Source organism: Peromyscus maniculatus, chromosome 4 (assembly GCF_049852395.1).
Source record: "Peromyscus maniculatus bairdii isolate BWxNUB_F1_BW_parent chromosome 4, HU_Pman_BW_mat_3.1, whole genome shotgun sequence".
NCBI lineage: Eukaryota > Metazoa > Chordata > Mammalia > Rodentia > Cricetidae > Peromyscus > Peromyscus maniculatus.
Genome location: NC_134855.1, coordinates 81,589,810 through 81,610,409, shown reverse-complemented (window position 1 = coordinate 81,610,409; position 20,600 = coordinate 81,589,810). Strand labels below are relative to the sequence as shown.

The following is a 20,600-nucleotide window of genomic DNA, read 5'->3' as shown; positions in this document are numbered from 1 at the left end:
GTTGTTGACATCCAAAGCACTTGGTGTCCCAAAAGAACTTCACCAGTGCTGTGCATCACTTCCCAACTGGGGCATTTCCTTCTACAGGGGACAGATTTGGAGAACTTTCCATTTATTGTTTTGCAACAATAAGTGCAATTGTTTAACTTTGAAAAAACAGCAATATGTACACTGTGGAGACAAAGGCTTCTGGAGTTTTGATTTCTAAAAGAAAATGCATTTTTTTTTGTTTGAGGTTTTGTTGGGTGAAGAAGGAGAGAGAGAGAAGAAGAAGGAGGAGGAGGAGAGGGGAGGGGAGGGGAGGGGAGGGGAGGGGAGGGGAGGGGAGGGGAGGGGAGGGGAGAGGAGAGGAGAGGAGAGGAGAGGAGAGGAGAGGAGAGGAGAGGAGAGGAGAGGAGAGGAGAGGAGAGGAGAGGAGAGGAGAGGAGAGGAGAGAGGCAGACAGAGAATGTGAGCTGGTGCCTGGATGTCACAATAGTTGTGTGGCCCCTGTATGTCACGTTACTTTGTGGATGTCAGAGGACAATCCAAGCGTCGCTTCTCTCCTCGCCTTCACCCTGTCTGAGACAGTCTCCTGTTGGTCCCTGAGCTTCCCAAGAGTCTCCTGTCTCCACCTCCCAACTCCCCATAGAAACACTGGGGATACAAATGCACATTACAGCACCTGGCTTTATGCGGGTTCTGGGGATCTGAACTCAGGTCTCAGAACGTACACTGCAAGTACTCTGCCTACTGTAAGGATTCATCTCAGTGACCAACTTGATGAGACTTAGAGTCACACAGGAAACAAGCCTGTGGGCACACCATCTTGATTAGGTTAACTGAATCTGGAATCACTGTGGGTGGCACCATTCCCTAGGCTAGGATCTGGGACTGCAACTGTAGGAAGTGAGCTGAGTACTAACACCAACCATTCTTTGTGTCCTGACTGAACGCTACCTCACGCTCCTGCCGCTGACTTCTCAACCATTGTGAACTGTCCCTTGAACTGTGAACCCGTTCCCTTAAGTTTCTGTGTCAGCAGATTTGATCACAGCTATAGGAAAAAAAAAAGTGCTAACAACTGAGCCATCTCCTCAGCCTTGAAAGGAAGCATTAAATGCTTGGCATGTACTTGGAGGGAGGGTATCCACCTAAGAGGACTTCTTTTCTTTAAGTATGTCTTGTGCCAGAGAAACTTGGTTGAAAGGTTTCCTAGAGTCAAGATGTAACGCTGTAGGAGACCTAGAGCATGGGGGAATTGGCTAACATATTGAGTTCCATGTCTCGCATCTAGGACACCTCGTGTCTAATACAAGCCTCCCAACAACCTTGAGTTTGAGCTGAGATAGTCTTGTGAGGTTTTCAGAACCACTCAGCTCAGCTCAGTCTTTTCTGGCTCAGTTTGCATGACTCACACTGATCCTCCAAATGGATCTTCCATCTCCATAACTGTAACAACTGACATTCATGGAACACTATTGGGTAAAGACTTCATGGGCATCACCTCGATTCTCAGTCTACACTTCTTATTTCCATTTTAAATTAACTGCAAGGCTTAAAAAGCTTATCTGACGTGTTCAGTCACACAAGGAAGTCACCTGGCTTCAGGGGCCTGTCTCCGTCACATGCTACACCTACCCACAGTCAACATGGGCCATGCCCGGGACATTTCATGAGTTACTCAACACTCTGAAGACCCTAGTGTGTAAATTCTGCTGAGTTCCCAGGCAAGTGCTGGATGAACTGACACTGTGGAAGGGCATAAATCATTAGAACTTCAAGACCTCCAGCAGAGAACATCAGGCACTGAGTGATCTCCTAAAGATACAAGCAAACAATGGGCACACACATCATTCATAAGAGGGAGGAATGGTACCATGGGAACTGGGCCCTTAGGAAAAGCTAAGCTCTTAGAAGATAACATTGAAGTCAAAATCCTATCTGCCTCACCCGCCTTCTGCTCAATGCTGAATTCCCTCCCTCGAGGCTCCAGGGACAAGGTCATCAGAACTGATTTCTGCTTCACTGACTTTTCCACATGCAACCTGAAAGTCCCTGGAAAGAAATCAATGACCATGAGATCATTAAAGTATGTGATTTGAATTAAAGCAGGGTCCTACATTAGAGTGGGGCAATAAACCTGCTCAGGGCCAACTGAAGAACCAGGGGACAGTCTATTCATGCCGGTGCCTGTTTCCGGCTGCCCCTCCATGTGACAGTCCCTGCCGGTTCCCAGTGCCCTGAACCCACATCAGACTGGGTCAACTCACCTAGACCGTCTGTCACACATGCCATTTTCTGAGTCTGCCTAGGGAAGTGAAAAATTTGTCCTTTAAAGTGATCACCATCACCAAGGCTAAGAGAAAAGACTCGCTGTGTGTACAACACTGAAAAAGAAAAATGAAAGGAAAACAGAGTGAAAGTCTAGACTGCCAAAAAAATAATAAATTGGCATCGTTGTAAAACCGTGTTGCATGACAAGAATACAAATATTATTCATCTCAAGGAAAGGGCTGACCTGAGAGGTGATTTATAGACACTTCAAATGCAGTCCAGGAAGTAAACGGAAAAATTAGGGTGCAAGGTCACAGAATAGGCAAGAGTCAACTTAAGGGTAAAGTTAAAATCTCGAGGAAGGGAGCACACAGTTCAACTCACCATATTAAATTAAGATCTGTCCTTGCTTTGAAGAAATGGAGGCTAGATCTTAAGGTGCATATGCTATGAACGGCATTTTTATCTCCACACCGTAACAGAATGCTAGTTACAGAGCAAGAAACACCAGTGCCAAAGGGATGCTTTGTAAGGAAGAGACCTGGTGGCAGGCCTCGAGTCAACTGTGTCACCAGTGGGTAAGCACAACACACAGCAGCGACACTTAAGGGGCTTTGAAGGCACGGTCCGAGGAAGAACACAGAGCCCAGAATGCAGTCTGTTTTTGGGGGGCCTGTGCTGGTTCCCTTTTTATGAGAATAGTCTGAATTGGACTCTAGACTAAGCTCATCGGTGACTAGGGGAAGGGACAGAGGTAGAAGGGGTGTTCTGTCAGACTTGCGTAAGGTCAAGCCAACAAGGTCAGCCAGCATCCCCGCAGACAGCATAACCGAACTCAGTGATTACAGGAGGGAGAGAGAGAGAGAGAGAGAGAGAGAGAGAGAGAGAGAGAGAGAGAGAGAGAGAGAGAGAGAGAGAGAGAGAAGAAACGTGAGAGCAGGAGGGAGTGGACTGAGGAGACTCAGAGGGAGGGGTTGGAGGCGGCATGTCCAGGACACATTGTATACACGTATGAAACTGTCAACAAATACAAAATATTCTTTAAAAGGGGATGCTCCTCTGTAAGGATTAGGGGTTCTGTTCTCTCAAGTTCTAAAATAAATTTTAGTGTGTGTGTGTGTGTGTGTGTGTGTGTGTGTGTGTGTGAGAGAGAGAGAGAGAGAGAGAGAGAGAGAGAGAGAGAGAGAGAGAGAGAGAGAGAGAGAGAGAGAGGGAGGGAGGGAGGGAGAGAGAAGGAGGGATATTGGGATATGTGTGTGACACACTCTCACTGGAGCTAGGCTGCCACCCATCAAGACCCAGTGACCCTCCTGTCTCTACCCCCACAGTGCTGGGGTTACAGCTCACACCTGGCTTTCTAGGTGGGTTCTGGAGATTTGAACTCAGCTCCACATGCACAGCAAGCACTTCTACCCACAGGAGTCACCACCTTAGCCCTCATCCTTGTCTTTCACACATTCTGTTTAAAGCCAGTTTGCATTTGAACTCCTCTCAGCTCCACCCTACATCGTGGATGTTTTCCAGTGAGAGCCACTAGAGGGCAGTGATTTGAGGTTTTTGCAATTAAGAATTGCTAACTCAGTCCAGTTTCCTGGCCACTGCCAGGAGCAATCAGTAATTGCCGTTGACAGAAGGAGCAGAAGGTCCATGACTGTCCCCTGCACCCAAATCCACATAAAGCAAACCACCCAAGGCCTTTGAAAGATGTGAACTGTGTGAGCCAGGCTCACGGTCACTGCTGATAAAAGGCACACCCGGAACGGGCTGTTCCGTGCAGAAGGGGGAAAGGCAGAGTGGAGCTCAGAGATACCAAGCATCCCCTGCGTCCTCCCGTCTCAAAAACAAACTCAAGAGGGCTTCCTCTCTGCTCTGTTCATGGTCAGGGAACGCTTTCTCCTGCAGTGCCTCCCGCCTTCAACAGGGCTCTGAGGCCGGCTGTCCTGTGACTTCACCTGCATGTCCAGATGGCAGACAGGAAAAGACAGGAAACCATAAGCAGCACCTCTGAGCCTAACACGTCCCATCTTTTCAGCCCACATCCACAATGCTCAACGTGATGTCAGTTGTCAGCCTGGGGCAGCCAGGGTCAAAGCATCTTGAGGACAAGGATGATGGTGTGGAAATCCAAATGGGTCACTGGGAACTGGTCCTGGGCTGCCATTTATGACCCACAAACTCCAGTCTCTCTGGCCTCTAAAAGGCATTCTCGTATTGCAATAAGAGAGCGTGTTCTTGAGAGAATGTGTCCCCTGAGTTGTCGCCTGCCCTTGCCCCCATCCCCCCACCCCCATCTGGAGACCTGAACACAAGGCTGCAGCTAATTACAAGTCACACCAGACAGAGATCTGATGTCAGCCAAGGGTATGGGAAGGGGCAATGGGAATGTCTGCTTTGCTTTCAAACTGGGCATTAAGAGCTCCAGGCCAAGTACAATGAAAAGTTTCCCGCAGCAGCCTTGGCTGAGGCTCTCCAAGCCCTGAGTTCCTAGCCTGCTCCAAGGAGTCTAGGGTTGGTAAAACTGTCTCAAAGAGTCCCTAAGAGGCTGGGATGAAATAGTGAGGTAATCCATACAAGAACTCTGAGTTTAGTTAGAGAAGTTCCTCAGCTTGCTATGGGATTACGTCCTGAAAAAAATCCATCATAGGCTAAAAGCACCAGCTGAAAATGCGTCTAACACACACGACTTGCCCAGCCTCCCAGCTTAGCCTAGCCTACTCTGCATGAGCTCAGAACATCTGCCTCAGCCTGCAGCTGGGCAAAACCAACTAATACAAAGCCTGTTTCTTCCTCAAATGTTGAAGCACTCATGGAATTGATGGATACTGTGCAGCGCACTATAACTGCCTGCTCTTCAGTCTCGGGATGGCTGACTGGGTGTGGTGGCTTCCTGCCCTGCCCACCATTGTGACGGATACCTTCTTACCAATGAGCAGGAGCCAATGTCAAAATTCACTATGCAGTTTCTAATGCTCCATGTGTATCAACGTCTCCTTATCACACAGCCGGAAGTCTGGACTGCCTGGACTTTTTAGTCTGTGTCTCTCCATGCCCCACATGGGGAGGTGCTCAGTGCTCCTGGCTAAGAACAAGGTCCCAGGGATTGAAAACAGTGAGATGGCTGAGGTATGTGAGCGAACCCAGTTTCTCCATTTACTATGTGGGCCTGGCCAATTTCTCTGAGCTCTGCTTCCTTGTCAGCAAAGCAAGGATAACAATAGCTTACCTCATCATAATAAAGTAGTCGCTTTCCTGGAGTCCCCTTAAAGAACAGGTGCTCTCCCTGCATTACCTTGTTCATCTCCACAGCCTTCTTTGGAAGGAACTATGACTGTCACCTTTTACTGATAGGGAAACTGAGGCCGGGAGATCTTAAACAGCACTTTCTAAACATGTCAGTGATGACATGCAGATTAGGATTCCTCGAGCCTGGCAGTATCACTGTCATGGCGATAAACATCAGCCCAGGAGCTAGTAGGCAGAGTAAGTACTACTACTGTCCTCTTGTTGTCCTCAGGCCGCTGACCCAAGGCCTCTCTTCATCCTGCTATTTGTCTCTGATCTCTCACAACAAAAACCCGGAGCAGCGGGGTGCAGGGGACAAGCACAGACTCTGGGACCGCAGTCACTAACTGTGTGACCTTGGGGAAGTAAACGAATGTTTCAGAATGTTTCACAGGGGCGGTAACAAGAGCACCTATGATGCTAGTGTGTCTTTTAAGGATAAAATAAGAGACAGTGAGAGGCCTCCCTGGGTAAAAGTGTGCCGCACAGCATGGCCACCTGAGTCCTAGCCCCAGAACTCACGGTGGAAGGAGGCAACTGACTCCTGGAAGATGTCCTCTGACATGCACATATACACTGGGTCACACGTGTGCCTGTGCGCACATGCACACACAGACACACAGTAAATACGTTTTCAAAGGATAAAATTTAAATGAAATGTTTGCATAAGTACCTATAATATAAGTAATATTATCCTTATGAAAGCAGGAGAGTGGACAACTTACTAAGCAACTTGCTAAAAGCCTCTTCTGAGTCAAAAACATGGCGTTTTGATTGAACAGGGGCCCTGGAATTACCAGTGCATTTCTGCAAGCAATTTAGAGTGGACTCTTGCTCTGTAGGCACTACCCATTCCCACACCACCCCCCCATCTGTCTGTCTCTGTCTCTGTCTCTCTCTGTCTCTCTCTGTCTCTCTCTGTCTCTCTCTGTCTCTCTCTCTCTCTCTCTCTCTCTCTCTCTCTCTCTCTCTCACACACACACACACACACACACACACACACACACACACACACACAAACCCTTCAGGGCCTTGAAATCCGTTCAGTCATGACTGACGTCTAATACACATGTGATCCCAGGCAAACCAACGAAAACATGGAAAAACTTTCTTGGAGGGAAGGCTGTGGAGTTCAAAAGAAGAACGCGTGTACCAAATTCTTCAAAAGTTCAAAAGCACAGTTGTACAATCCTTTCTCCCACCACACACACAAAAGCGGCCCCCAAGGAAAGGACATAACACAGGGCGTTTGTAATTGACCTGGCCTGATAGAGAATTTAAATGAATTTGTCCATCATCACAGTGTAGCTGAAGTATGCATTTAATAGCTAATGATCAGGTCTGATGAATCTGCTCTCTCTCTCTCTCTCTCTCTCTCTCTCTCTCTCTCTCTCTCTCTCTCTCTCTCTCTCTCTCTCTCTCTCCAGCCTCCAGGGGGCGTTAGCACTAATCCTAGCCCAACCCTGACCGGCTCTGCTGTTCACATGTCTGCGCTAGGCCAAGTTCTGGATTAGGAACTGTCAAGACAGAGTAAATCCCAGCAGCTCCATCGCACAGCAGTCCCTGGACGGTTCCAGGAATCGAGAAGCTCAGTTCCCAGGGAGGAGAGCAGCAGACGAGGGTCGCACCCTGGCAGGGAGTGCACCCAGATCTCCAGAACTGGGAAAGGACACCAGCAGCACGCAGATCCAATGGCTACAGTAAAGAGTTTCCCGGGAACCCCTTCAGGAAACTGGGTTTCTCTAGAAATTCCTCCCAGGCAGCAGAGTCTGGGACAGCCCCACCTTCTACAAGTTTCCAGGGCAGATGGAGAAACCCACTCACATCCGTCTTTGCTCATTATTGGCCCTGTTCTGCCTGGTTCCTGAAACGCTATATGTTATCTCTGGCCTGTTTGTTTTCATCTGTCAGAGTGGTTTATTGTTAAGGAAATATGGTGTCAGCTGTCTCTTCCCTGCCATCAAAGCTGCCTCATTAAAGTTAATTGTGTTTGACTTGCAGAGATCTCTTGCTAGGGTAACCCAAGAAAGCCCTTGCTGGCTGGTAGGTTTCCCGGCAGTTAAGACACCAAATAGATGTCATGGCTGCATTAACCTTTCAGGAAGAGAAAAGAGGGAAGGGAAGGGAAGGGAAGGGAAGGGAAGGGAAGGGAAGGGAAGGGAAGGGAAGGGAAGGGAAGGGAAGGGAAGGGAAGGGAAGGGAAGGGGAGGGGAGGGGAGGGGAGGGGAGGGGAGGGAAGGAGGGAGGGGAGGGGAGGGAAGGGGAGGGGAGGGAGGGAGGGAAGGGAAAAGGAGACCGCACAGCTACATCCAGTAGGTGCTCAGTAAATGCACCTTTCATGAAACTAGTTCTACCCACCTCTTTAGAATGAGGTGCTGAACTAAATGACCTGGATCCTAACCTTGCCACTCCTGGTTCTGTGACCTGGGGCTCATCACTTCTCCAGGATGAACTTGAGTTTATTTATCTCAGGTAACAAGGGGGTTGGATTAGGAGGAAGCCCTCTTAAGTAATCGTACCTTGAAGTCTCATATCTATGGGTAAAACCTAAAGAAAAAGAGATCAGTGTCTCTCCCTGCTCCAGACTCAACTACTCTACTTTTGACTGTATACTGTCAAATGCCCCATGTCCACTGCGTTAGTGCATCTCGGGCACTCTGTCTCCAGGTCACCACCATCTCTCGCTCATTCATTCAGGGTTTGTCCTTCTCAGCTGAATTAGCGTTTTCACCTCTCTCCCCTGCAGGCCAAGCTGCCACTGAGCAGTGGTCTCAGGTTCTCATCTAAGCTCTCATAGCCAGGGGTCATATCGGCTGACCACTGGCCACGCAGATGCAGAGGGCGGGAACCTAAAATCCACCTTCCTTTCTTGGAAGAAAGGAAGAGCTTATCAATTTCTCCCCCTCCCTGCACAGGAAGACTCCCTCTCCTGGCTTCCTGGGTTACCCTTCATCAAGACGCGCAAGATCAGCGAGGCCGTAGAATGAGTGGGAAGCGGAGAAGGGGGGAAGAGAAGTGTCTCTGGCTCTGAGATGTGTTTACAAGTGGGGTTCTAGTAGCCCATCCAATTACCACAGGAAGAAGCCCACCAAACATCCTGCATGCATGCAGAGCCGGGACCCTTGTCAGAACAGACGTCTTCAGGCACACAGCTCAGACTTGGATGGGTCCCAGCACACTGCACCTGGCTAAGACTCTTAAACTATCACAAGCCACGTGTTTAGTTTTATTTTTGGCCCAATTCCCTGGAGGAGAAAGAAAAAGTAGAGCAAAGAGAACTGTTTATTTAGTCAGTCAGTCCTTCAGTCAGTCCACCAGTTGGTCCACCAGTCAGTCCACCAGTCAGTCAGTGCTACCCACGGAGCATTTCCTTCCCCAGGTTAAGTGCTAACTAACCAGTGGAACAAGGCTGTAAGGCAGTGGCACTCAACCTGGGTTGTCATCCTGTGTGTGTGTGTGGGGGGGTGTTGAACAACCCTTTCACAGGGCTCACCTGAGAGCATCAGAAAATATATTTACATCACGACTCATAACAATAGCAAAATTACAGTTATGAAATAGCAACGAAGATAAGTTTATGGTTGGGGTCACCACACCATGAGGAACTGTATAAAAGGGTCACAGCATTAGGAAGGGTGAGAACCACTGCTGTAAGGAATGAAACTTAGTCTTTATCTGCCCATTATTACTCAAATCCATAGAAAGCCCATTTGTAAAGTGCTTGCTGCCCAAACAGGACCCGAGTGGGATCCAAAGCACTCATCTAAGAGCCGAGTGTGGCAGCACCACCCTGAGACCCCGGCACTGAGGTGCCAAGTTGGTAGAGCCTCCGAGCCTGCTGACACACCGGCCTGAACAATTTGGTGAGCTGTGGATTTAGTGGTGGACCCTATCTTGCAGAGGTAAGGTAGAGAGTCAACTAAAGAAGATAACCTCAAGTTGACCTCTGGCCTCCAAACTCACATGCACAGGTGTACACACACACACACACACACACACACACACACACACACACACACACACACTTCGATTTGTGTAATGCTGTAATGTTTTTTAACTGTTAAAAATGGAAAAATAAAAGGATGCAAATAATGAAAAGAGCCATCTATACACACTCATACACTCAGGGTCCTCACAAAAGCTTCGTGAGCTGGTTAAATCCACATAGTTGCTATCAGAACAACTGAGGACACAGAAACAGGGAGAGACTAGCTGATGTGCCTGGTGACTCGCTAGTTCAGAGCCAGTGATTAAAAATAGAAATCATCTACCTTCCGGTGCCCTGAGTCTTTTTGTTTCACCCAAGGAATCTTTGGTTTCCCAACAGCTGCCTCTGTAATGGCCGGGGGGCAAGAATTTTCAAGGATCCTTCCAGTTAGAAACATCTGAGTCTTTTGTTTTAGTCTGCTGGTCAGACCCCTTAGAATTGTTTTGAAACATAATGACTTGTGCTAGTTTTAGGTTCAAAACATCCAGCTTTCCTGGGCTGTCTTTACAACTTCAAAGTGGGTGAAGTCAGAGGCACAGTTAGCATTAGAAGAGTGTAGCAACCTCAGCTCTCCATCAAGAGATCCCATGGTGAAGAGAATTATTTCACTACCCACATCGTTTAAGTTGAAAACTGCCCTGATGTTCTCTTTACTAATCTTTTCCCTGTTTCACATCCTCCATCAGGCCTTTCTGCCAGGCTTCTGAAGGGTCGGGTCCCACATGCACACTTCCAGCCCAGAAATGTGTTTCTTTTTTGGGCCACTGGAAATTATTCAGAATATCTGGCATGGAAACATATTGCTTTTAATTAAAAGGCTATGATTTCTGTGAATTCTCATTTAAGCTACTGAAAGAAATCTGTTCTTTAAAAGCAAAACAGTTAACACGTTAAGATATAATGCTGAAAAATGGTTCATGCTTTTAAGACTGCTTAAGCAGATGAAAATAAGCTGCCTGGTATTGAAAAAAAATCAGCTCATGTTTAGTAAAAATCCTTCACTTCCAAATAAAATCCTTCACTTCCAAGTAGAGGGGAAAATTTAGAACATGTGTGCCCAATTAGCCATGAAAACTCAACTAGACGTGAACCATCCCAACCATCTGCCTGTTGATGTTAAAGCAGAGAGCCTATTAACAGGAACGTCATTTAAACAGTTAAAAAGTGATAAAGTACATAACTCAGATCTGATAGAGCTTGAAATATGATACCGTTGTATACTAATGCCAAATCAGCTTTGAATTATGATTCCAGTAAAGTTGAAGATAACTCAAGCATGTTAATTAGTGATCCACAAACTCAGAACTCACTTTATTATATATGGTATTCAGTCACACCTCTTTGCCCAGGAGCAGGAAAACATTTTCTGACATTCAGAGGTAAAAAGCCATGAAAATCCTCCTGAATCCTAGATTCTAGATGCCCTACAAGTACCCAATATATCCTTCTTCATCCAAGTTAGTTATCTTTTAAATGTATTATAACTCAAGGCAATTCATCCAGGAACAGTATTTGGAAGGACCATTGGGGCAGGAAAATTTGATGGGTGTGGAGAAAGACACAATGGATAGAATCACTTCTGTCCACATGATTGTTGCTCCAACTCTGAGGACCTGTCCACATGGGCCTGGTGAAGACAGACCACAAAGAGCAGGAGAAGATCGCATTCATTCCCAGCTTTGTGGAGATTTATGTATCTGGTTTGCGTTCCAGCAGTATTCACCTCATCCTCGAGAGCTGGCTGAACCCAGCAAGAAGGTTCTGGAGAACAACAGGTCTTACTTTGAGCATCACTACCCTAGGTGTTTAGTATATTAAGAAGCATTTGTAAATTAAACCCCAAACATGATTGTTTTGGAAGGCACACTGAACTCCAATCATCTCATAAAACCATGCCACCTTTTAAAATGGCTTCAAAACTGATGCTACAGCCTTCTCCACCTCACACAGTCAGTTCTCTGCCACCCTGTTTGGTCCTGGCCAGTGTTATTCGCACTGGAAAGGAGAAACATTTCTACTCCGTTTTCCACACTACCATCTCGCAGCAGAGAAAGAGAAGTATGGATGGGTCACTCCTTGGCCTTTCGACAGGGATCAAATGTCCTGCCTGTTCTTGCAGATCAGAGAAGCTGCCACGGTTCTGGATCTCCAGGAAATCCCACACAAGAGGCTAAACAATGTGTTCCACGTGGTGCCCTTAAAATACCGATTTTCTTAGAGGAGAGGGAAAAGGCAGCACTGGCCATTGCTGACGGTTCTGCAGTTGAGGTAAAGCCAGCCTCTCGGGCTGTCAGAGCTCACTCAAGCTCACTCAACATTACTGGGGCTTTCCAAGAACAATCAAACTGTCACCAGTGACAGCCTCACGGAGCTCCGATTCATCTCCCTTCCCTCCTCAGAGCCGTCTTACAGCCCAGCTGGACTCCTGCTGTATACTCCTAACTGGTCCCTCTGTTAGATGCTCCCATCTTTCATCCTCTTCCCAAAGTCCAGTTCCGATCCAATTACTGCCCGTCAAAAAGCTTGGATCTCTGATTCTCACTGCCCATCAGCAGAATTAAGGTCACGTTTTTAGCGTGGGATTTAAAGTCTTTTGCTGCCATTGCCCACTCTACCCCTAGCAATCTGTAAGGCCTGTTCCTTTCTGCGCGGACTCCTACGCCCTTGCTCTTGCAAGCAAATCTCTCTGTGGAGCACTGTCCCTGCCCTCCGCTCTACCATCAAACCAGCCCTCTAGGCCCAAGTCCTACCAGTATTTAAAGACCTAAGAGAGACAAATTCTTTCAATGAAAAATGCAAAGAGCACTTCCTGGGTCATGGGCAATCAATAATGTCTGCTACCACTGTTGCTGTTGCTGCTGCTGTGAGGCATGACCTTAAATCAGAGGGACAATATGGAATTTTAACTGTGGCTCTCGTCACACTGATTACTTTCATGTTGTTTCATGGTTATGCAGCTATTTATAGATGCCTCACATCTCCTTATCAACTACGAACTCCTACAAAGATCCCATTCTATGGTCTCCATGTCAGAATGCAAGTTCTACCTCACACGAGTTACAGAAAAAGGTGAACTATTGCATCCAGCCACTAGAGGGCAGGGTTGGGCCACTGTTGGTGCAACCGTCCTACAATTAGTAACAAAGGTTTAAGAACCGAGTCTTCCTAGAAATTGTGTATTTCAAGTAAGTATGTATATTTGTTACATATGATTATTACTGTATACACTTTGACAGGAAAGATGACTCCAAAACAGCAAAATTTCAAAATTATCAACCAAGTAGAGAATATATGTACCAAGTTTGGTAAAGTACCTATTATTTTCCCCCCCACAGGAAAAAAAATTTGAAAAATATCCACCAAGTTGTAGCAGTTATTATCTCTTTGGATGATGGAACGGACTGAAGAGACATTTTCCTTCCATGTTGCCTCTTTCTGGTTTTATAGAGCCAATCTGTATTCATTCTGTGACTTTCTCTGGTCACAGAATGAATATGGGTCTTAGCTTCCTGTCCCGCTGTTAAGATGAAACACCCCAACAAAAGCCCCTGAATGGAGAAAGGCTGATTGGGCTCACTGCTCCGGATTACAGCACATCATTTCAGAGATGTAAAGGTGACGCAGTGGTCACATTACAGCCACAGCAGAGAGCACAGAGCAATGACTTCACGCATGCATGCTGATGCTCAGCTGGCTTTCTCTACACAGTCTAGGACCTCCTTGCCCAAGGAATCAGTACCACTCACAGTGAGTGTGTCTACCTACCTCAACTAACAGAATCAAGATTCCACCGACATGCTCACAGGCATAACCTGACAATCCCTGAGACTCCCTTCCCTGGCAATTCTTACTCGTATCAAGTTTCTAAGAAAGTTTCTAAGCAGAGTGTTTTATTTTTCTTGACATCTCATCTCCAACCCCACGATGGATATACTTAAAAGTAAATACAATATTTGGAGTATTTTCTGATAAGAATAAAGCAGAGATTCCCAAACTCTCTTGGTACATAGTATCTTAACTATGTCAGTAATTTGTATGATGGCACTGGCATGAAAGAATACTAATGATTCTATTTGTTAAGTCAATGAATTAAGTACCAATGTCCTAACAATTTGGGACCTACTTGAAAAATTAGTACATATAAAAGTTTCAAAGTAGTATTTTTATTCCATTCTTCACTAATCACAATTACTTACAGGGCATTGAAAAATCAACTACTACTTGGTTTTTCTTTCTTTTTATAGCCCGAGGACCTTTAATACACATACCCATGTAACCACTACGCCAATCAAAAATACAGGAAACTCCCCCATGTCCCCTCCGTTGCTCTGTTTCTTATTCCACTGATTTTTTTTTACAAGGAACTCGATGCTTATCGGGCAACCACTGAAAACCCAGCATCCCAAAGATATGACGTCATGGACAGGCAGGCAGCACAACCTCACTTTGAAACTATGAGCCACTCAGGCCAATAGTTCACGGGCATCCCACATGGAGACGGTGAGTGCAGCTGTTTTCCTCCAACGCTGTAAAGACCTGTTGGCACCTCTGGGTGTTTACTGTGGTGCCTAGGGTACCTCGGTACAATGTGGGGATGCATGGGGACTGAAGACAAAGCGAGTCTCCCTGAATAAAAAGTGTCAAGTGCCAACTTCTCAAACAGCCTTGACGGTATCGGATATCCACGAGCTTCAGAAGCACCTGGGTGGGGAGGTGCACGGAGAGAGGTGGTATTTGAGAGCCATTGCCCCACCCCACCCCTGCTCTGCCAAAGCTTTTTCCTAACCTTTGTTCCATTTAGTTATGACCCGGCAGTAGCCCCGGAGGTTTCTGGGAAGCAAAGAAAATCCTCCTCTGTGCAATCCAGGCCTGGATTTCCAACCAGTCTGACTCTGCAACCTCTGGACCCAAATACCTGAGGCCTTGCCAAGACCTGGACTGCACAGGGCCCCAGCATGGAACTGCTGCCCCCTAAGATAGCCCTTTTTCCTCCAGAATTAAATGGGGTTCTGCCAGGAATCACTGCCTAGCTCCTCCTACAGTCTCAATCAACTACACCACTGCAGCCACCCACGGCCACTTCAAAACGGAATTCCAAACTTATGCACTCAATTTTACATCGTGGCTTAGTGAGGGGGTTTGCCATTTTTCTATCAGCTCGGGCCTAATTAGCACAGATCCATGAGGAGTCTTCATCGTGTGTGGAAGGCTGGTCCAGGCAGGAGCTGAAGAGTAAGATCACAGGAAGGCAGAAGCCCACATGTCTACGGGAGGTGAATGAACGATGAGGAACGAATGTCGCATCTACAGAGTGGAGCATGACTCAGCCTTAAAAAGGAGGCTCTGACATATGACACAGCGGAATCCTGAAGACAATACGCTACATGAAATCAGCCAGATGCAAAAGCATATGTGTTTGTAAGGTTCATAGAACCTACACAGGTTAGTTAAGTCATGCAGAGAAATAGAACAGCCATGACTGGAGGAAGGAGGCAATGGGACGCTACTGGTTAACGAGTTCAGAGTTTCAGCTTTGAAAGATGAGGGAGACTGTGAGGCGGACAGTCTTGATGGTGATTGTGGCACAACAGTGTTAGCTCCCTTATTACCACCGAACGCCTAAGATTGGTTGAAATGGTAAATTTTATATGAAGTTTATTTTGTTAGGTTTTTTTAAAAATTACAAGAATATCTTTTTTGATACGGGGAGCCTTTGGTTTTACTAGAATCGTGTCCTTGAATGTCCCCTAGAGTGTTTGCCAAGACCTGGAGATGAGTTCATTCAGATGATCTAGTGTTAAATATCATACTTGATGTTTCTAAACAGAAGGACCCTGCTTTGAAGAAACAGTGTCCAAACAGGAGTCATAGCCAAGAATAAATAGAAAGAGGTCCTCTGCCTTCTCCGGGCCTTAATAATAGTAGCATGTATTCTTTAGAAGGAAGAAGTCCCAGGAATGTTCCAACTCTTTAAGAACACATGTGAAATCCTCACTCATCTTCCTTTCATAGGATACTGTACTCTCCATAGGCTATAAATCCTTGATGACCCGGGGCCTAGAACAACAACATGAAGAAAGAGGCAGATTCCAACCTTGACACCCAAAACCAGCATCCTGGGCTTGGTCCTTCTGGTGGGAGGCATCCAGGCTACAGCTACTGAAGAGAACAGCCTGCAGGTGCAGAGCCCTGGCCTTTCTCCTCACCAGGAGGCCTCATCTGTGGGTACATTTGCGAACTGTGTCTTGAGAATGTACCAGGTAGAGAGATGGGTCTCCATGGTCACGCTGGGAAATGCCAGAGGACACATTCCCTTTAAAGGTTCAGAGAAACCCTGTGGTTGGACAAGCTCTACAGCCTGTTTTCCCACCTGTTGACCGGAAGTAACACTAGCAGTCCCTACAAGGTCATGCAAGAATAAGACAGGTCGCCCAAGTTAATGCCTCTGTGGTCTTAGGAGCATTGAAAGGCAGCGTATGGCACGGCCGGGTGCAATTTCCGTGCTTTTACTACATATTGAGCAAATGCTAAAACGCTTACAAACATATGTGGAGTTTAAGGAACTCCAGTGCAATGAAGCCTCATACTGGGCTTGTTTACGAAAACATCTGTCTGTTAAATATCTAATGAGACCTTCCTGATCCCATTCCCCCTCTCCCTCATAAGGTAACCCTCGTCCTCTCTCTATTTTGTGCTTACTTTTGTGACTTACCCTATTACCACGTGCCATGCTCTGTCCTAAGCGCTTTATATAAGGTACACCTTCTGATACTCACAGCGCACCCTGTGGACATCAGCACCACCACGCATACCCGCCCACAGACACAGCTTGGAAGTGACGTGATCGGGCTGTGAACCCGGCAGTTAGCCTCCTGGGTCTGTCTTATGAAATCTGATGTCAGCAGAACACTGACAGAGCCAGGCTGGAAACACATTTCCTGCTTCAAAGAGCATTTATTAAACAGCCCTCATATGCTGGGTGCTGGGCTGGACAGTCTAAGAAACAGCTTTTTCCCTAGCTGGCTACTGGCATTTCCCGGAACATCTGGTTCTTTCGGCACCGTTATCTCTAAACACTGACTTGACACGAGGCTTTGGCTAGGGGCCCTGGAAGACCCTAGCAGCCCTGAGCTGCCTCAAGGATCAGACACCACTTCACATCAGTACCTTCCAGCGGTTCTCAACAACCCTCAGTCCAGAAAGAACCATGGGAAATTCCAAGCTTTCTTCCCCTACCTCCAGCCTTTGGTTCCTCAGAGGCACACAGGAATCCATGGTCCCTGCCAGCAAGCAGGCCAGACTGCAGCCCTGTAACCCAGCCCATAAGGAAAAGCCTCAACTTCAACAGCATGACACTCCCCTAATTATTCCTGAGCCTGGAACCCAACACAAGCAGAACATCTCTCGCAAACAGCTCCGTGCACCAGCCTTAGAGCCTTCCATGACCAGCCAAAGGCAGGAGTTACCAAAGGGACAAGAGGCTGGTAGGGCTGGCTGTCCCCAACCCTGTGGGAGAGAGCCCCAGTTACTCTCTGGTCCAAAGTCCAGAGCAGCAGAAATTGTCCCAAACTCCAGCTGCCTCCAGGTCCCAATTCCTGGGGTGAGAATAGAATGTTGTAGGTGAGACCCCAAGAAAGGCCAACAGAGGAGAGAGCAATTGTGCCTGAGCTACCCAGGGGGGAAGGGGAAGAAACAAAGGATGAGGAACAGAAATGTGTCCTCCAGGTTACAGTCAACATTGCAAACCCTTTACGGTGTTGACTAGATTCCACCCTGGTAGACAGTGGGAGTATAGATGTTCTCCAGAAGAGCAGATAAAACTGGCCCCTACTCTCCAGAAACCTCTATTTTATTTATTTATTTATTTTTTTAGGAGATAGGCAATAACAATTGAATGAGATCATTCCAAATGGTGGATGGAGCTTCAAATGTTGTTTCATGAGGCCAGGGAAATGGGTATGTGAGCTGGGATCGGAATAAGGAGTTGCTAAGGGTACAAAAGCAAAGGGAAAGCATTCACTACAGCAGGAACAGAAGCAGGAGCCTGAGAAGCCTCCGAGTCAAAAGCTGACTAAGGGTGCAGGACAATTTGTAGGAAAATTTAATGGTCTCAAAATTCTAGTACATAGTAGGGTGAGAGTTACTTCCTTACAATTGCAAAGATCAGAGTGCTAAATGGAAATTTCCCCTTGGCTTTTGTAGCACGGGTGCAACAGAAACATGTGTGGATATATACGGAACGTATATTTACACATCTCATAGACGCTTTCTGAAAGCCTTTCATGTCCTGTCTCCTTTAAACTTTTTATGATACAGGCTAAAAGCCGGATGCGGGATAAACTCTCTGACTTCCAGTCAATTCTGCATTGAGAGATCTTTTCCTCAGAACTTCTAAGAAGACTTCTCTTCTTTGGGGCTGTAATTTAGGTCTCTGGTTCCAGAATTTGAAAAGGAAATGCAAAGTACCTCTAATCACAATTATGTTAATGTGCCTGTGGTTAAGAGGGGGAGTATAGGAAGGGGTAGTTAGTTGTTTGTTTGTTTTTTCATGTGCCTTTTCTGTATGATTAGAACTGGAAAGGGGGCATAATACACAGTGCACAACTGCGCAGTCTCCTCGTCTTCAATGTTAATGAATCAGTGTTTAACTGCTGCTTAGATCCCGTTTCTAACATCACTACAATCTACACTCATTCTAGGCAACAATTAAAGCTGAAAAGTGCACCAGCTCCGTGAGTGAGTCTGCCCACGTTCAGTCCGGTGCAAGTCTCTTTCTTTCTGTGGACAGAATTTCTTGGGGATGCACACGGGCCCTGGCCATATTTCTCCCTAGGCACTTATTAAAACCAGGTGCGCGGAAGGCGGGCCTTTAGGGACACAAAAGCCTTCGTGTGACCCAAAGCTCCCCCTTCCGGTGTGTTTCCTAGAGGTGATCCCTGAGCTGGGTCTGGGAGAAGCAGACAGCTACCCTGGCCTGGCTATGCGAAGGCAGGCCAAAGGGGGCGACAAGTGCGGCTAGGGAATGACCTTCTGGAGACAAGGGGCAATGCCCTCTACCCACGCACCAGCCGTGTCCAGCACAGTGCAAGGCCCCAGAGCCACCGCGCTTGCGGAAGCAGAGGCGAAAACGCAGATGGGAAGGCGCCAGCCGAACCTGAACCCCAATCCCGCGCAGGTCACACGGCCTGCACCCTGGACTAGCGGGGGAAAACCGCAGAAGCCGGACTCCCCAGCTGGTCTGCCGCACTACCGCTCTGTAGATCCCGGATCTACACTGCCCAGGACTTCAACGCCCGGTGGACACCTCCCGGTCTGCAGCAATCTGCAACGCTTACCCTCAGCGCCCTGCGTGTAGCTCGCGCCTCGGTGGACAGGGGCGGTCCCGGTGGGGTCAGGTTGCCAGTGACGTGGCGCCCTGGGCGGCCTTGCCCTGCCCTCTTCCCCGAGAGCCGCCCGGGATTGCAAACCGGTTTCTACTGTTTGGTTCAAAGGGAAAGGTCGGCCTGTGTTTGGTGGTTTTTTTGTTTGTTTGTTTGTTTGTTTTAATTTTCCCTAACTTCAGGTTTTAATTCCCAGGCTCTATGTCACATTCTACCCAGGTAGCACGTGCTTTCTTAAGGAGGCACATGAAATTTCCAGTGTCCCCAGGAAAAAGACAGCAGGCCAATCCAGGTTAGAAAGCTCCATCATCCTGGATGTCTGACCATAGAAACCGCCACAAGGAGGGTGGGTCACCAAGCACCTTCTGGATTTGATGCTCTGACCGCTGAACAAAAGCTTTTCTCAGCCTTTATGCCTAAATCTAGTGAACTGTAACCAGAGAAAAGTTTCAGAGCCACACAGCCCTAGCCATCTGGGATAAAACCCTATCCAAACCAGATTCTCAAACTGTGGTCCATGGAACACCTACGGCATAGGGTTTCCTAGGAGTCCTTGGAATCGGTCAGGATTTAAAACCTACACTAAAGCGGATGCACTGGATTAAGAGGAACGAGGCACAGAAATCCACATTTTATTACCCTTGTTTTGTGAAATTCCTCTGTTCTCTGAAAATCACTAGACCTGGCCCAGTATTTGGCTTTGCTGAATTGGTGCATATTTTTCCTTGTGGGGTCCTCCAAGATACCTCTCAGCAATGTAAAGATATCTTTAAAACAAGAGACGTGGAGGGAAGCACGCTGTTACGTTTGGCTTCCGAGTGAGTGTCCTCATTTCAGGGTCATAAATTCTTCCGTACAAACTTATGCCAGTGCATTAGTTCCCACTGTATAATACTCTAAGCACATCTTCACGGTTAAGTAGGTGGATTATGTGGTGTCCTTTTCACTGATCTTGGGCTGTCGGTCATTCTGAGGCAGACATCCCCTGCCCGGTATGTTTTCTGTCTCCTTTCCTCCTTGCCTTGCTCAACACAGCTTTTGTAAGTATAATGCAGCTTGTTCTAGGAATATGGTGACTTCCAAACTACACAGAAAAATCTGGTGAGCTTTTTTAAGGTGACTTCCAAACCCACAAAGAACCCCAGCACCCCCAAGAATCTTTACAGGATGTTTGATTCATGAGGCATCTCAGAATTAATGAGTTTCTTTTCTTTTTTTTTATTTTATTTTTATTTATTTATTTATTTATTTTTTGGTTTTTCGTGACAGGATTTCTCTGTGTAGCTTTGCGCCTTTCCTGGAACTCACTTGGTAGCCCAGGCTGGCCTCGAACTCACAGAGATCCACCTGGCTCTGCCTCCCGAGTGCTGGGATTAAAGGCGTGCGCCACCACCGCCCGGAGTTTCTTAAGAATGGTTAAGTGGCGAATGTTTTACCATGAGTATTTCACCAAAACAAACAAACAAAAAATACTGGAGGAGAAGGAATTTCACTGCCTGTGAGAATGAACCAAGAATGAGGGAACTTGGGGCTTAGGAAACATGAAGCCCAGTTCAACCACAAGGCAGAAAGAAATCCTTAGGACAATGGTGTGAGACTGGATACCAGGGGTAGCTGTGTGGTGGGACTGGAGAAGCCCTCCCAGATGGGCATGATGAGGGTTTGGGGAACCATGTCTCTAACAAATGCAAGCA

The 20,600-nt window shown here is 47.1% G+C and overlaps 1 protein-coding gene across 6 annotated transcripts in view; it reads right to left on the bottom strand.

Moving 5' to 3' along the window:
* The window catches only part of LOC102905556 (uncharacterized), a 206,603-nt gene that overhangs the window by 153,571 nt on the left and 32,432 nt on the right, over positions 1-20,600 (bottom strand). Inside the window, exons 1-2 of one of the 6 annotated variants that reach the window (XM_042275849.2) lie at positions 18,862-18,910; positions 2,253-2,369 (exon numbers count right to left, since the gene is read on the bottom strand). The exons of 1 other annotated variant lie outside the window; for it this stretch is intronic. In XM_042275849.2, the coding sequence (XP_042131783.1) occupies positions 2,253-2,272 (20 nt within the window). In that variant the 5' untranslated portion in view covers positions 2,273-2,369; positions 18,862-18,910. Of the gene's footprint in view, positions 1-1,932; positions 2,198-2,252; positions 2,370-18,861; positions 18,920-20,600 lie in introns of those variants that run through there. 4 more of the 6 variants (XM_015994781.2, XM_015994779.3, XM_042275851.2 and 1 more) reach the window with 4 other exon arrangements.